General features: G+C 34.0%; 2 protein-coding genes across 7 annotated transcripts; one reads left to right on the top strand and one right to left on the bottom strand.

Moving 5' to 3' along the window:
* Window positions 1-6,322: 6,322 nt before the first annotated feature.
* Window positions 6,323-8,402, top strand: LOC105112244 (20 kDa chaperonin, chloroplastic-like). 2 transcript variants are annotated; one of them, XM_011007874.1, is made up of 6 exons: window positions 6,323-6,441; window positions 6,565-6,778; window positions 7,137-7,316; window positions 7,408-7,563; window positions 7,794-7,871; window positions 7,961-8,402. In XM_011007874.1, the coding sequence occupies exons 2-6, from the start codon at window positions 6,590-6,592 to the stop codon at window positions 8,132-8,134; spliced, it is 777 nt and encodes a 258-aa protein (XP_011006176.1). In that variant the 5' UTR covers window positions 6,323-6,441; window positions 6,565-6,589; the 3' UTR covers window positions 8,135-8,402. The 2 variants fall into 2 exon arrangements, with proteins under 2 accessions (XP_011006176.1, XP_011006175.1); XM_011007873.1 differs by having other exon boundaries at window positions 6,325-6,441; window positions 6,576-6,778.
* Window positions 8,403-8,596: 194 nt separating this feature from the next.
* On the bottom strand, window positions 8,597-16,208 carry LOC105112243 (auxin response factor 19-like). 5 transcript variants are annotated; one of them, XM_011007868.1, is made up of 14 exons: window positions 15,755-16,208; window positions 14,490-14,630; window positions 14,310-14,405; window positions 14,032-14,088; window positions 13,785-13,940; window positions 13,603-13,687; window positions 13,125-13,215; window positions 12,879-13,043; window positions 12,572-12,767; window positions 11,964-12,102; window positions 9,686-11,493; window positions 9,241-9,431; window positions 8,960-9,149; window positions 8,597-8,887 (listed from the first exon to the last, which is right to left on the bottom strand). In XM_011007868.1, the coding sequence occupies exons 1-13, from the start codon at window positions 15,779-15,781 to the stop codon at window positions 9,002-9,004; spliced, it is 3,300 nt and encodes a 1,099-aa protein (XP_011006170.1). In that variant the 5' UTR covers window positions 15,782-16,208; the 3' UTR covers window positions 8,597-8,887; window positions 8,960-9,001. The 5 variants fall into 5 exon arrangements, with proteins under 5 accessions (XP_011006170.1, XP_011006169.1, XP_011006171.1 ...); XM_011007867.1 differs by having other exon boundaries at window positions 8,597-9,149; XM_011007869.1 differs by having other exon boundaries at window positions 8,597-9,149; window positions 14,490-14,602.
* Window positions 16,209-16,837: the final 629 nt, after the last annotated feature.

The raw sequence follows: 16,837 nt of genomic DNA, 5'->3' as shown, positions 1-16,837 counted from the left end.
TATTATTATTATTATTAGTAGTAGTAGTAGTAGTAGTAGTACTACTACTACTACTACTACTACTATTGTTGTTATTATTGTTATTATTGTTGTATTATTGTCATTTATAATTTATATAATTAATCTTCCTGTGGTTCAACCCTGGTCTTGTCGGGTTATTTATTACTCCGACAGTCTTGCACTTGGGAGAAGACATTAATCTTTTAGCCATATCAGCCTTAAATTGTAATTACAAAAATTTACCGAGCTAGGTGTGAAAGATTGAGGTTGTTAATGAACCCTGAAATTCTTGAAGATATTCACTGGATGATTGCAGCAAAGGTCCAATTATCAGGTGAGTCTTCTAATTCTTTTATTTCATACATGCTTGGGATAGGTAAAAGTACTTTTGTAAAGAAACATCATACAAAACGAATGAAAGTCTGTTACCGATGTGCCAGATGGACTTCTAATGCACAATGTCATTATTTAGGAATGGTATCTATAAATCGTGAAGATAAAATATAATTAATTAAGGATGGCCTGAGTAAGGAGTCTTTAGATAATCTTTTATTAACTCTTAAGACACATCCTAGTGGAGATATTCATCATGCAATTCATGATTTATGACCTTATTTTCATAAAAAACATGATCAACATAGTCTTGGTAATCTAATTAAAAAAGACCATATTTATCAGTTTTTAAAAAAACTGGATGAGAAGTTTACCCTCGACTCATAGAGGGCATTTAAATTGTTTTTGGATGTAAAATCAAGGAAAGATATGAGCCACAATCACAACTATAATTTAAGTCTTAGTTTGTAAGAAATTATGTATTATGGTTTTATTAATAGTATAATATTTTTCTGTTTTGTTATCTCTTATATTTGTTTAAGTGTGTTTTAGAGTTCTTAGTAGTCGCTGCTTTAGATGATGTCTTTTATACTCTATCTTTCTACCTTAGGACATTAAGGACGATGTTTTATTTTGGTTAGGGGGAAAGGATAGTAGTTGATATTAAAACAAAAAAAAAATTATATTTTCTATTTCATAAATGCAAAAATATTGTTACTAAAATGGGAGAGTAAAGAAGTTTTTTTATTAAAGTGACTCTTGAGACACACCTTAGTAAATATTCTTAACAAGGTTTAGAATACTTCTTGAAATATTCAGGTTTTTTTTAAAAAAACTGGATGAGAAGTTTACCCTCGACTCATAAAGGGCATTTAAATTGTGATTGCGAGTTTATGATTGCGAGTTGCACATTGGATTATTCACACAACTCACCAACCCATCCAATCAAAACCTTAAAAAGTGCAAGTGAGGTTCTAGCCTAGCAGTGGGAGGGGTTTGTCCCCTTGAAAAAAGGACAGTATATAATTTGCAAAAAAAAATATTGATGACAATAAAAACATAGATAAGTTTAGCTTTGTAGCCTTTCTAACCTAAACAATTAAACCTGAAGAGGTGTTTTAACACCGAATACTATAAAGACAACTAACTTGGGAGCTATTATCCCAATGCTTGTTACATGGGTTAGGAGAAAAGTTTAAGAAAATCAAATATTGCACTATTTATGTATTTGACACGGCCAAAAGATTGATGTCTTCTCCTAAATGCAGAAGTGTCAAAGTAATAAATAACTTTACAAGACCGGGGTCGAACCATAAGGAGGTTAATTGTATAAATTATAAATAAAAATAACACAACAACAACAAATCCATAATAATAACAATAATAATACCGAATACTTATACTAATACTACTACTACTACTACTATTTGTTGTACCAAGTGTTATATAACATAAATCAAGATTAGTCATTTAACAAGCAAAGTATTAAAGAGTGAACAAGATAACAAATATAAAACATGTTAGTATCAAACATTAAAGTCCATATTAAGTTTACATTATACTTATTCTTACACCATTAGTGTAACCTTTTCACCTTGACATAATTAACTTAGCTAGACATAATGAAAGAAAGCAAAATAGATAAACAAAATAAGAACATAAAAGTTAACTAAGTAAAGGAAAGGAAATGAAAGGCATAAACTTAATATTAATGAAAACAAAGCATAAAAAATACAAAGAGAGAAAGGAAGAGCATGATCTTGATCTGGAAATCAAGATGCCTAAATGCATGGCAAATGCCTCCTTTTATAGGCCAAAAATGGGAACTATTGATTTGATGACTAATTGATAAGTGGGTGACCAACTTTTGACTTGGTGACAATCCTTATCTTCTCTTGTCTGCCCAAAACGTCATTGATAACGTCAAAATTGGAGCCAGTTGTAAACATGAAAGTTGTAGGCAATTGTCTCAGCTTTCTTGTGTAAAAACTTCAGCTCATTTGGACTTCTAGAACTCCAGATATGGCCAAAATACCGAACAGTGCTCGGGCTGGAAGACAGATTCGGGCTTCTTTGTTGTTGCTACAATTTGGACTTGATAATGGCCTTTTTAGATCTTGGGCTCCATATGAAAGTTGTAGGCCTATGTCTTACCTTTCCATCCATATAAATTGGACCTAAATCTGAGATATATAGCTCTAGATATGACCCAATTACCGAACAGTGTTCCGGTTTGGATTGCACCGACATCTCTTTTCTAAGTTTGGTCATCTCTTTATCCTTTCAATTTCAGTTCTTAAATTCATCAATCAATCCTTTCATTTATTTGATAGGCCTGCATTAAAAATAGACATTTACCATAAATTATAGGTATCTTATATTATTAGATACATTATTATAAAACATATTTTAGTTAAGGAGTTATTGATACTTCAAGTGCAAAATGATAATATAAAACCTTGATAAAAATGCACTTTTAAGTACTAATTAATATCAATATCTGCAACTCGAGTTACTAAGCTCATTGGGGTATCTCAACACCTAATGCCCTAAGACCAACTAGTATAGGAGTCATTAGTTGAAAACTCATTACATAAGTTAGAGATGCATTGTATTTTAAGTTATATGTATATATATATTTTAAAAAAAAAGGAAAAAAAATAATAATCCAACCTAGGAAAGTTAACCTTAAAAAAACATGAGAACAAAATATTGTTTTCTTCTAATAAAAGCCTCAACATTTATGTTTTCACACATTGAGCATGTAAAAAGAAGGTTTATTAATATCTTGTTTCAACAGTATAAAGCAGATATATAAATTTAATGAGAGTTTGTTTATTTGACTAGATTAATTGAAATTGAATGATGAATGCTTTGCTTTGTGGAACTTGCAAATTATTTTTTTATTTTAATGCTTTGATTACTAGGGACTAGTAACAAGCTAGTTGGGGGTGTGATTAGTACTTAAAAATATATTTTTGTTAAGGTTTTATACTATCATTTTGCACTTGAAGTATCAATAACTCCTTAACAAGAGCATGTTTTATAATAACAAGTTTGATAATATAAGATAACTTTAATTGATAGTAAATGCTTATTTTAAATGCAGGCATATCTCACAATTCAAAGGATGGATTGATGTGATTAACTATTGAAAGTGAAAGGACAAAGAAAATGCTAAACTTAGAAAAGAGATGCTGATTCAATTCAAATTGAAACATTATTCAGTCATTGGGTCATATCTAGAGCTATAGATCTTGGATATCAGTTTGGTTTATATGGCTAAAAAGCTAAGACATAGGCCTAAAATATTCATGAAGAGTCCAAAACTCAATTCTGCCATTTGAAAACCTAAATCTTAGCATCAAAAGAGAAGTCTAAATATGTACTGCAGCTCAGACATTGTTCAGTGTTCAACCCATATCTTAAGTTTTAGAAGTCCAAATGACCTTATTCTTGTTTTGTTAGAAAGCTAAGATAATTTCCCAGAATTTTCATGAAGATTATATGTTCAAATTCTAATGTTAATAATGACGTTTTCTATAGACAAAAAGATAAAAATTGTTATCTAGTCAAGAGATGGCCACCCACTCAATAATATCTAGTCAAGAGATGGTCACCCACTCAATAATTAGTCATAAAATTAACAGTTTCAAATTTTAGCCTATAAAAGAAGGCATTTGCTATGCATTTAAGCATCTTGGTTTTTAGAAGAAGATCATTTTCTTGCTTTCTTTCTTTGTATTTTGGTAATGTTTAAGTTTTACTTTCATTAAGCTCTTGTTTATACTTTTCATCATAACTATGTTCTTATCTAGTTTATTTATTTTTCTCTTCTTCATAATGTTTAGTTATGTTTATTATGTCAAGGTGAAAAGATTTTACTAATGGTGTTAGAATATGTATAATATAAATTCAACATGGACTTCAATGTTTACATCCAAGAAAGTTTGTTACTAATATTTTTTATCATTTTGATCTTATTAATTCTTAATACCATACTTGTTAAATGGTTAATGTAAATTTATGTTGTATAATAGTTGGTACAACAAATTCTTAGCATTTTTATAGTCAACTATATGGTATAACCTACATCTATGCTATATGAAAGGAACTTGATTTGTTGTTAACATAAGTTAACATCATGAATTCCTGACAATATTTAAAAGTATTGGTGTTATTTAAATAAGATAATTAATATTATGATGTTAATAATTTATAATGAGTTATTAATGATAAATCATCTAATTAGAACCTCCTTTATATGTAGTTTCAAGCTGAATAATAAAAAGAGTTTATATTATACTTATTTGAAATACTATTAGTGGAACCTCTAACCTTGACAACTGTTTTTATCATTGTTTAATCTTCATATTAATCTTACCTCTTAAAGTCCTCTTTAACTCACCACCACCACCACCACCACCACTACCATCACCACCATTATTACCATAGTTAATTTTCCTATGATTTGATTCCGATCTTGCCGAATTATTTATTACTTCGACACTCCTACATTTCGAAAAAAACATCAATCTTTTGATCTTGTCATTGCTGGAGAGAAAACTACTTGGAATCAGGTGGTTGCTGAAGATCACAACTGAAGGGAGAGTCGCTGCTCTATGGTAAGGCTATGATGTTACTGAAATTGTTGCAACAAGCGTGGAGGATTTGACATTTGTTGACATTAAAGGGGAGATGTATATTCTTTGGTAAGATGATGGTAAAAGGTTGTTATATGGTTGTATACTTTTTTTTTCTTTCAGGTTTTTTTTCCTTCTTTTTGCTAGAGTGGATCGTTCTTATTTATAAGGGATGAGGGAGGTGTGTTGGCTCCCATTTAGAGCTAAATCTCGACCATTAAATCCTTTAGGATTAATCCCAACCATTGATGTCAAGCCAGAGCAAACTAGTACTCTCCAACCAAGTTGTCAAAGGCTTGACGAGTCAATGGTTCTGGATTGGTGTTGTAGTGGCTACAAGGGGAATCACTCGATAGGAATCATGTTGAAAGGTAGTACGACATCAAGTCTCCTAGAGGGGCATCCCCTTTTGTCTTGAATAAGGTATGACAAAGCATTACATGCTCCATAAGAAAGGACCCCCAGCCACCTCTGCACGGGAGAAATAAAGAAGAAAATAAATGGTAGTACCAAAACAGCATTGTTTTGTTCATTTTACAAAGAGGTGTTTGATCTTCGAATTGAGTCGAATTTAGCCAAATTAAGTTGATTTTTCAAAGTTTTTTTTAATTAAATCCATAGTCATGTCAATTCAGACCCTCAAATTTCAACATTTTTTTTAACATAGCCCCTAGTCTTGTATGGCTTTAATTTCATCCTCTATTAATTTTCAAACTTTTAATTTTTTCACATCTACCCCTTATTTTAATCAATTTTGGTCCCTAAATATAAGCATCTCTTCTGCTTTAATCCTTGGTTTTGAACTTCTTTGATTTAGTTCATAATTAATTTCAAAACTTTTTTTTCTTGTAATTTTATGTCTATTTTCAAACAATTAACTTTGTAAAAATTAAATTTAGCCATCTAAAATTTTAATCTTCTTAATTAACTCAAATTAAATTTTCAAACTTAATTTTTTACTAATTAAATCCCTAATAAAATTAATTTGCACATTAATAGTCTAATTACATCGTTTTACTTAATTAATTCTTTTAATTTGATCAAAATCAATTTTTAAATTTAATTATTTTTTTAATTAGGTCTATAATTAAATAAAATTAAATAATTAAAAATCTAATGAAATTCTTATACATAAATTCATTCAATATTTTAATATAATTTTAATATAAAAAATATTTTAAAAAATAAGTCACGCACCCAATCCGAATGCCAGATGCTAATTGAGTTGATGCAGTCCAGCAAAACCTGAATACTAGACTCGAGTAAGACACGATAAGAGCGCGTGAGGTTTCAGACACTCACACCTGTTTAGACGCGTCAAGGCCAAAAACAAACGAAAAGGAAAATTCCAGAAGTCTCTCTTATCATATCTCATAATAAAACCCACTCTCTCTACATCCACGCTATACTAGGGTTTTTATCCTTCTCTACTCTTTCCTGCGTATTTTTCTCAAACTCAAACGAGGTGCTGATGATGCTCTCTCTCATGCCCTGTTTTAGATTTAATTAACTGCAATGATAATTGTTATTGATAATCATCTTGTTATTATTTTTGTTACTTTATCTGATTTGTTTTTGTTTTGTTGAGATTGCTATCAGGGACTAAAGGAATAATGGCAACAGCACAGTTGACAGCATTCTCAATTTCGGTTTCAGCAAGGAACTTGTCTTCCTTTGAAGGATTAAGAGCTTCAAATGTCAAGTTTGCTTCTTTTAAACCACTTGCTGGTGTCGGTCTTCCTCTCTCTCGACGCGCTTTTCAGGGCTTGGTCGTTAAAGCTGCCACTGTTGTCGCTCCCAAGGTTTATAATAATTTATTTATTTGAAGTAGTGTATGTATCCTCTTTTTGGTTGCTAGTAATTGTAGAAACTTTGTTTCATTTCTTGATTTTTGAAATTAATTTTTTTATTATTATTATTGGATTCGCTGAGAATTGGATTTGTTTTGGTGTATTTTCTCATACCTTTATTGGGTTTTTGCTATATATTTTTCATTAATGCTTTGGTGAGTTTTTCGTCCTCTCTCAAAATACTCTTTATTTTTATTTATTTTTTCAATTTTATCCACAGTTTTTCTGATTTCATTTTGTTTAATTTGCTTCTTTTGGGTTTGAATGCTTTTAATAGCTTGTCTGATTTAATGGTACTTCATTTCTGTAGTACACTTCCATTACGCCTTTGGGCGACAGGGTGCTGGTGAAGATCAAGACTGTTGAGGAGAAGACTGAGAGTGGTATCTTACTTCCATCTTCTGCTCAAAGCAAGCCTCAAGGTGGTGAGGTGGTTGCTGTTGGAGAAGGGAAGACTATTGGAAAGGCAAATCTGGACATTTCTGTCAAGGTTTTTTTTTGTAGATTAGATGCTTTCCAATTCTCCTGTATGCATACTGTCTTCCTGAATTACTCACTCGGTTGGTGTTTTTCTTTTATAGACTGGCACCCAGGTTGTGTATTCCAAGTATGCTGGGACTGAGGTGGATTTTGATGGTTCAAGTCACCTTATACTGAAGGAGGATGATATTGTTGGCATCCTTGAGACAGATGATATCAAGGATCTTAAGCCTCTGAATGATAGAGTATTCATAAAGGTACATTACCCTCCACTGTCCATTGGTTTGGTGCCATATGGATTAGCAGTGTTCTTGTGATGCTGTTTGTCTTTGGAGGCTGGTTGATGTTTAGATCTTTAGTTATGAAAAAAACGTAACTGCTCTTGGCTGCTTGGAGTGTGGTGGCATGGATAATTGTGTTCATGCCTTCATGGTTGTATGAGAACTTGCAGGTTCACAACAATTTGTTATTTTGGGTTTGATTGTAGGTTGCTGAGGCAGAGGAGAAAACTGCTGGAGGCTTGTTGCTAACAGAGGCCACTAAAGAGAAACCTTCTATTGGCACGGTGAGATCAAGTGTTTCTTACATTTGTCACATGCATCACTGGAAATGTTCCTTCTGTTTGTGATGAATATACTGCTTCTTTATGAACAGGTGATAGCAGTTGGACCTGGACCACTCGATGAGGAAGGTAACAGGAAGGCACTATCCGTGTCCCCAGGAAACACAGTTTTGTACTCCAAGTATGCGGGGAATGACTTCAAAGGGAGTGATGGTGCCAGCTACATCGCGTTGAGAGCTTCTGATGTAATGGCTATACTCTCTTAGTTGTCCATTGGAATATGCTTCACTACCTGAATTTTGTAGTTGAGTTGCCTAAAGGCTTATGGACTGTGATTGTAGTCTTTGAATCTAATTTGAATTGCTGCATTGTTTGAGTCCAATTGTGGCGAATTCTTGCTAAGATTTCTGGCTGACTCCCTCAGCGTAGGTGGGGTGGGTGGCGGGTGGATTTCTTCCGAGAGGGTTATGGATGGTAATATTAAACTTAACGCACTTATCGAAGGAATTTCAATCCATTCTATGTTAGTGCATTTGCAGGAATGACTTGATCTTGTATGAGTTTACCAAACAAGTTAATTCAGGCCCAATAGAACTGGCAACTTTTCGAGGTAGTGGCTGCGGGTTCAATTCACAATGCTTATATGCGTAAAAACACACTTGGCTATTTTTTGAGTGATAAATTCAACAACGTATCAAAGTTCACCAGGTCGCTGAAAGACCAGCTGTACGTGAATTTCACCTATGAGAGAGACCATTAGTTATTAGATGGTATAAACACTGCTCCATGGGAAAAAAAAATTGTCCAAGTGTTGATAATTAGAGATTATTGATCGTTATAGCATTTACAAGAATGTTTTTATCTGCAGTCGATAGGCAAAACGCTTTGTGGATCCTTCACCTCCTGGCACCCCCCAGCTGGCAGTAATCCAAGGTTCTATTTGTAATAAGTTGAATGCTACCAGAGGTGCCAGTATTTGAGGTATTGTTGTTAGCACCATACCTATGGCAAGAGCTCGGCTAAAAAAGGTTAACCACTAGCTCTGGCTGCCAGCGGCTAAAAAAGGTTAACCACTAGCTCAAATACCCCACCTGAACCATTTATCTGTTAAACGAGGCGGCTGAATTATCATCTTACTGCCCCCTCCAGACATTCCCACTGTCAGTGCCACTACAAGCTTGATTGAGAACTGGCACATTACCAAGATCTCCATCCAAGCTCATCTGTTGCACTTCAGCAGATGACAGTATTTTTATGCTCAGAACACAGCTCATGAACTCCCTGAAAGCAATTTCAAAACGCATATTTGAGAATTAAGCAGGTCATAGTGGAAAAACAGAAGTAACTTAAAGTACTGAGGTTCATGACTTACTCCCAAGGATCGTCACCAACAAGTAATATGTCATTTTCACGATCAACATATACCAGTTTCCAATCCGAACTTTGTGGATCTTCAAGTTGCCCTTCAATGCCAAACATTCGGGCCAGATCATGTCTAAGCTCGTCATAACCTTTATAACAGGTAATGTCAATAGATCTTCCAACTGAGCCACGCTTTTGGACCTGTATGAATTTGAACCAGTGTTAGGATATTTACTCGAGCAAGAGCAAACTTATCTACAGTGGAATAATATTTGTTGAAGAAGATTTTGCTAGTTTACTAGTCATATACTGTCACTTAAAGTCTAGATAACTTAGTCACGAACCTCAGTATATTAATTCTTTTCTAGGTCAACATTTTCTGGCTGTTAAGCTAAGAACTTCTTAGAGAGATTGATTGACCGAGAGAGAGAGAGGGAAAAGACAGGATGACAAACCTTCGTATATGTACGCATTCGTTGATTCTGGTTGGTCCAGACTCCATTGTTCAAAATCCCAGTATCATTGATGGCAATGTCATTTGAACCACCAGGCTTGAAAGGTACGTTCGATACACCAAATGACTGAGCACTAATCGCAGCAGTAGACAAGTCCATGTTGATATCTTGTGTGGCACCACCATAATTAACAAGCAAGTTCTGAAGATCCTTTTGAGAGTCATATTCCCTTGATAATAGAGTATCAGGTGCCAATGCATCGATATTAGATGCAGGATGTGATTGGCTATCGCCATCCAAGCCAAAGGTTGGGACTGAGAAATTCTGCTGGATGGTACCAGCATCTAGGCAATAAGATGTTCCAGAAGACGAAGCTTCCAATTGATCAGCCACAGTACCTTTATATTTTAGTTGGTCTAGACCTTTCAAGCTGGGAAACTCGTTCTTGATGTGAATTTCAGACTTGCTTTGGAGTTCTTGAACAAGATTACTTGCAGGCTCAATAGCTGAATCACCCATCAACATGGCTGGGGCTTGTTGGTTTCTGTTCAGGAAATTTAGTGGAGAAATCTGCCAATTATTAGTGGAAGGTGAGGTTGAACAAGATGGCGCTTCTCCATCTGTAATACTTGAATGGTATCTAACTGCCATGGTTGTGTTCTGCATGCCTTGGAGCTGGTTCATAGGAAAAGATTGTGTTCGCATGAGTGCTGCTGCTGTTGGGAAGCTGTTGCTGCCAAGTGGCTGCTGATTCTGTGTCAGAGGTGACTGATGAATTTGCTCGTTTTGCTGATGGGTCTGTTGCTGCTGCTGCTGCTGCTGCTGCTGTAGCTTCTGAGACTGCAGAAGTAAGCTTTCAGGGGAGAGCAGCAGCTGCTGCTGCTGCTGCTGTAAGTTCTGTAGCAACTGTAAATGAAGCTGTTGCTCAGAGGTGTCAGGCTGTGATGGTTGCTGTATTTGTTGATGTGGCTGTGACTGCACCCTCTGTGATGGGTTTTGCTGTAACAACAGGGGCAGGGACTGTTGCAACTGTGTCTGTTGTCTGTGAGAGAAGTTAGATTGCTGCTCCATTTGTTGATGAAACTGCGAGTCTTGTGGTAAAGAGGCGAGCTGATATGAACTTTTATTAGGAGAAGGGATGCTTTGGGATTGGATATTGCTTGCCAGTAACTGCTGCTGCTGGGAGTATACAACCTGTTTCTGAAAATTCTGATTTGGAATCTGATTAGGGGAAACCACACTGTCATTTAAGGCAGGTGGTTGGAAAATCTGCTGCTGCAGCTGTTGCCATTGTGGTGGCAGTTGTTGTATTTGCTGCGGCTGCAGCTGTGGCTGTTGCTGTGGTTGTGGTCGATGCTGATGCTCATGACGTTGTTCTTGAGAAATAGACTGCTGCGGCTGTGGCTGTTGGGGATAAGGTGGCTGCTGTTGGTTAATGGAAGTCTGCAATAATTGCTGCAGCTGCTGTTGTTGAGTCCATGCCATTGGCTGCCGACGTAACTGACCGACTTGGTTTTCTGAATTTGTTTTGTTAAATTGTATGCTTGGAGCAGATAGGCCAGGAGCTTGAAAATTCAGTAACTTTGATGGATCATCAGTGCTAAGGTTTTTCTGCAGGTCATTGGAAGGAACCATTGGTGGGAGGAATCCTGATTGAGCAGCTTGAAACTGATTATTTTGCTGCATGCTCATCCATTGAACTAAGCTCAAACCAGGAAAGATTGAGCTTGTGGCATCCTTCTTGCCAAATTCATCTCCAAGCCAAGGCACAGCTCTTTTAAAAGCATTCTCTGTATCAGACTCGTCATCTGCAAAAGAACTACAAAAGATTATTCATGCAGCAATCTCTAGTGGAAACAGATGATGAGTTAACTATCAAGGATAGTAATAGGGTAAGTGGACAAATATTGGTCTATTTAACATTCAGCTTCACAGGATATATTGATTTTTTTGGATATACTGGACCTAAAATATTGAATCCCTTCATAGATTTTAAATTCCAGATAGGAAAACTAGTTGATTACCAAGCAATATAGTATTTCACCCCTTAACATCCAATCATCATAAGAGAATCAACATGAGTGCAGCACTATTTCTGAACTCAACTAAGACATCACTAGTTATAAAACAGCGACAGCAAAAACATGGAAGAAAATATAACTGAAGCTTCTAGCCATTTGAAACCTCCTAGATTAATTGTAAAATGCAATAAGAGAAATTTGCAGCAGGTGAAAATATTATGTTGTACAATATAAAAGGGAGTAGTTGATGACTTTACTTGGCATCCCTGGCTGCTTAGGGAACTTTGGTCTGAAAAATGGAGGTGGACATATGTAGAAAGGAGTTACAACAGGCTCAATCTCCCAAATCGAAACTCTGCTTGGTCGTTCACCTGCAGTTGATTCATCCCACCCAACCTATCACAATTGAGAATTGGTTGGGTGGACTAAATAATTAGACATTTGATTCATACATGTGAGAAATATCACCATAAAAAAAGTTAAGTATGCACTTAGATGAGTCTAGGAAAATAATCTAACGAGTAAAACAAAAATCAATAGCAACAAAGTATTATCCAGAGATTTAAAATCAAGGTCTGGCAGAGAAGGATCATGATTTCACGCCCATAATCTAGGAAAAACTACAATCAATACACTCTAGAAGGTCACTAGAGTGATAAAGCAACCAAGACACTAAGTTCTATAAACAAAGCTCAAGCACAGCATGCCTCTAAAAAATAGTTCTTTAGACTTTCTGTTAAAACTTGGCCAATTGTTACACAAGAACACACAATACAACTGGGCCAATTGTTAAACATGAGCACACAATACAACTAAGTTTACATAACCACCATATCATATGAAATGTACAAGCAGCTAATGATACCTGAAGATTGCGCCACTGTGAATTTTTCCAGCGCACTGGATCCAAATCACTGATACCAGTGATTGTACCCATGTATCTACGCACTCCTGACTCTTCAGTCGTAAACATCATTCTAAATCTCATGCCAAGTGACCCTTGCGTATACATAGCTTTATTATACTTGGAGAAGGGGATCACAAACTCAGAAGGGCTTGCACTATTTAAATCAATTATATTTGTTAGGCCTTTGACTCCATGAATTACCATTTTCTATTGACCAGATAAATTGTGAATTTGTGATAACAGCATAAACAAGTTCGAGCAATACCTTGGGTTGTAAAATATAGTAAATGGGCTGTTGTTTGCAGCAGCATGAGCTGCAGCAGCAAGAATTCCAATATGCATACTATCACTGGATATAAGTGATGAAGAGAGAGCTGGTTGTTGTCTATTAGCATGCCTTATACCCAAGAGAAGCTGTGATTTTTCATCTCTACATCAAACCATATTATCTCATCTTAAGAGGATGATAATCCAGCATAAAATCTTTCTTGTCAAACAGTCAATCTCATACCTTATGAATAGAACGGAATCACCTGTGAAAATTCTTTTTGTGCTGACAAAGACACTCCAACCTGTAGTAAGCAGGTGCCTTTTGGGTTGCCCTGCAATCAAGGAACTTACAGTTTAATGCCCTTTCTGCTGGTTTCCGAATTAAAAGAAATCAAATATGTAAAAAGCTCCTCAAAATATTTAATCAAAGCCATAAAAAGATTTAAACTATTCTTCATATGGCATCAGTTATACTAAAGCAGATTGAATTTCCATTTTCTATTTGTGAACAAATATAGACACTAATGTCAACATTGGAACTCCAATTTTACAAATTTCACTGGTTCAGAACCACTTCATAAGGATCCAGGAAAGGTACATGTATATATCCATGGATGAATTTAGAAGAAACACCTTTTCACTTCCGTTTGGCGACCTTACTCGAATATTTGACAATGATGGAGGATAAAGAAGTCTATGTATCAAAAAAGAGGCCATACCTCGATAAATATGCCTAAATGTCCATGTATTATCATGTAAGTCTCTGGCTACCAGCTCTTGAGCAGGTGGTTGCATTGAAAAGTCCTATTCAATATAATCAATGGTGAGCATTTGGAAGGCAGAAGCAGACACATGATCCATAAATATTAAATTTAGTAAAATTTGAAAAGATTGTACACACTAGAGGAGGGAAAATCTTCTCGGCTGCTCGGCGAGGTACGAAAAATCCACCGTGAGTACTTGTGTCACTAGCTGTAAGCGTTTTGCAGAAGAACTCTGTAGGTTGTCTGCTTTGCTTTAGCCCCAGGTCAGATGCCAGTAATGCTTCCTTGTCATACTGTAGAGCATATATTTTAATCAATCTTCCACATGAGTACACTCATTTATGTGCTGGAATATAACAAGCAAAAATTAAATAGCTGACCTACTTTGCTTACTGGTTGAAGGGTCATTTGTGCATAGACCTCATCAGTTTCCACATCAGCCTGAGTGAACATATACAATAATAATCAAATATGCAACTTATCAAAATTATGTTCCAGACCAGCAACCAGATTTCATATACTGATTCTTCTCAAGCAAGACAATCCAAGGCATGCAAGAACACCAGCTCTTCACAATATGCACCCCAGCTTCAAGCAAATCATTTTTTTAAAGATATTTAATTATTTTAAACATCTGTGCAGAACAATGGAGGCTTCCGTACATGCAATGTGACATTATGAAGCATGCAAATCAACTTGGAAGTAAGGTTGGGGTAACTTGGTACGAAATCAGTCTCCTTTTGCATTGAAGCTGCAACCTGAAAGTTTTAGTGTCAAAGAAACTTTCATTAAAAACGACAATCAGATTAGCTGTTCCGTTAGACTTTGTGAAGGCAACATACCTGCTCGCTGTGACCTTGAGGGAAGTAAACTACAAGGCTTCCAACTGGAGGCAACGAAACCAGTGGCCCAGCACAAGCATGCCACAACTCTGAATTGATACTCTTTCTTTCTCCTGTTCTCAAAACCAATATCAAACAAATCTAAAATTGATTGAGCTATAAGAATATAAAATATATTTCTTATAACTAATTTTGAAAATGTGGTTGTAGTTGCTTTTAAAAGTGTTTTTCACTTAAAAATATGTTAAGATAATTTTTTTTAAAAATAAAATTATTTTTGACATCAAGATATCAAAATAATCTAAAAATATCAAAAAATAATTAATTTAAAATAAAAAAAATAAAAATAATTGAAATTTTTTTAAAAATGCTTTTGAAATGCAAAAACAAACAGGATTACCCAAAAGCCAGTTTTTTTTTTTTGTCTCTGAAGATTACATGCTTGATCATGATCATGCATTATATCAGCCACATAGAATTTCTCTCCAGTGGCATTGAAAGCAACTTTTTGAGCATGTCTTCCTAGTATATTTTCAGCTCCTTTGCTTGCTTCTTCTAGTCAATAAGATTTTATGAATGTAAAAGAGTTTTTCTTGTCAGACTGAGGCTGTCATTAGATTCAGCAGTGAAAATAGAGATATTCAAGAACTTGAAATGGAAAGAAATTTCAAGATTCAGAAAATGTAAAATTCGGTTGAATAATATAGAATAGACTGCATAAAAACGCAGATACAGATTAAAATGGAATCCTTGAGGTGTTGATCTTAACAACAAACTTGTAGACGGTACGTATCTCCTTGCATAACTTCTAGTGCTGTACGAAAGTTCTAAATCTTCCAAACGAAAAAATCATACGAGATGCCAAAAAAGTGAGATGCAAGAAAATGATCTACCAACTAAAAATCCCAATACTAATGTGCATGCCATATAGCATCAGAAATCTTTGATGTTCACCAAGTGTAAGAGATAGAAGAATAGTAGTTTTCACATAAAGGAAAAAAAAAAAAAAAAAAGAGGAGGGAGTGGGGGATAAAAATATCATCACTGTGAATAAAATCTCAACCTTCAATCAACTATACATGCTAAGAAAAAATGAAAAAAATAGTAAAAAAATCACCAGATTTACCCTCTCTAATCTTCACCGGGAAAAACGAAACATAAGCTTAGGTTTAAAGAAGTAACCATGAAAATCAAACCAACAAACAATAAAACAGCAATAACACCAACATGTATCAAGGAAATGGATTTTGGATAAAGACACCTACCTTCTGCAGAATTTGGCAAGAACCCATTTGAAGGAACCTTCATTCTTGCAGATATGAATAATCTTTTTCCAATCAACTATTCTCTTCCACACTGGTTATAACCATCCAACTCAAACCCAACTCCTGTTTGTTAAGTTTTAAGTTCTAACTACATAGACATTGCAACTATTTGAAGCATCACTTATCTTCAAATGCTCAAAAAGACAGAAAAAAATCACCTCTAAACAAAGAAATCCAACCCCAACAAAGTCACTCACCTAACAAACAAAACCAAACTAGAAAGGGAAACAAACTTTGTTTGCTCAGGTACCAAAATGAGGAGTCCCATTTTCAGTTGATTTAAGTTTGCAGGGATCGAAGATAGATGAAAGCTGAATCGTCACTGAGAAATCAGAAGTAGCAGAAGTAAAAGGTATCGCATTTCATGGAAAGTTATTTTTTTACTACTTGAAAAGTAGATCAACAAAAAAGTATTTTTAAAATAAAATTTAGTTTTTTTTTATTTATTTTTTTTTAAATAAATATTTAAACCTAAAATTTAGTTTTTTTTTTGTTTTTTTTCTATTTTAAATAAAAAATATTTTTTAAAATTATAAAAATTTTAAAAATATTACAGGTTGAATATATCAAATTTAATTATTAAGTTTTTAATTATTATATATTTTATTTTATTTTATTTTAATTTTATTTTTTAAGATTTAATTTAATTTGATTTTTATATTAATTTTAATCATTATTTTATTATTATTATTTGTTTTTTTATTTTTAATTTAATTTTTTATTATATTTGATCTTTATTTTTTAATTACTATTTATTTTATTTGAAATAACTTGTGAAATTGTAAATTTTTTTTGTTTCATCATCTTTAAATTTTTTTTATTTGTTAGATTTGGTTTTTATTATTTTTATTATTATTTATTTTATTTGAAATAATTTTTATAAAATTATATTTTTTTTTAATTTCATTCTTATTCAACTTTTTAATTTGTAAGATTTTTTTTTAGTTTTTAATAAATTTTTAAAAAATAAAACATTAATAAGTTATTTTTCAGTTCATTTTCCATACATTTTCAAATATTGAA

The sequence above is a fragment of the Populus euphratica genome, unplaced genomic scaffold, assembly GCF_000495115.2.
Source record: "Populus euphratica unplaced genomic scaffold, PopEup_1.0 scaffold330.1, whole genome shotgun sequence".
In the NCBI taxonomy this organism is placed as follows: domain Eukaryota; kingdom Viridiplantae; phylum Streptophyta; class Magnoliopsida; order Malpighiales; family Salicaceae; genus Populus; species Populus euphratica.
The sequence above is the reverse complement of the archived record's forward strand: the minus strand, read 5'-3'. Positions and strand labels throughout refer to the sequence as shown.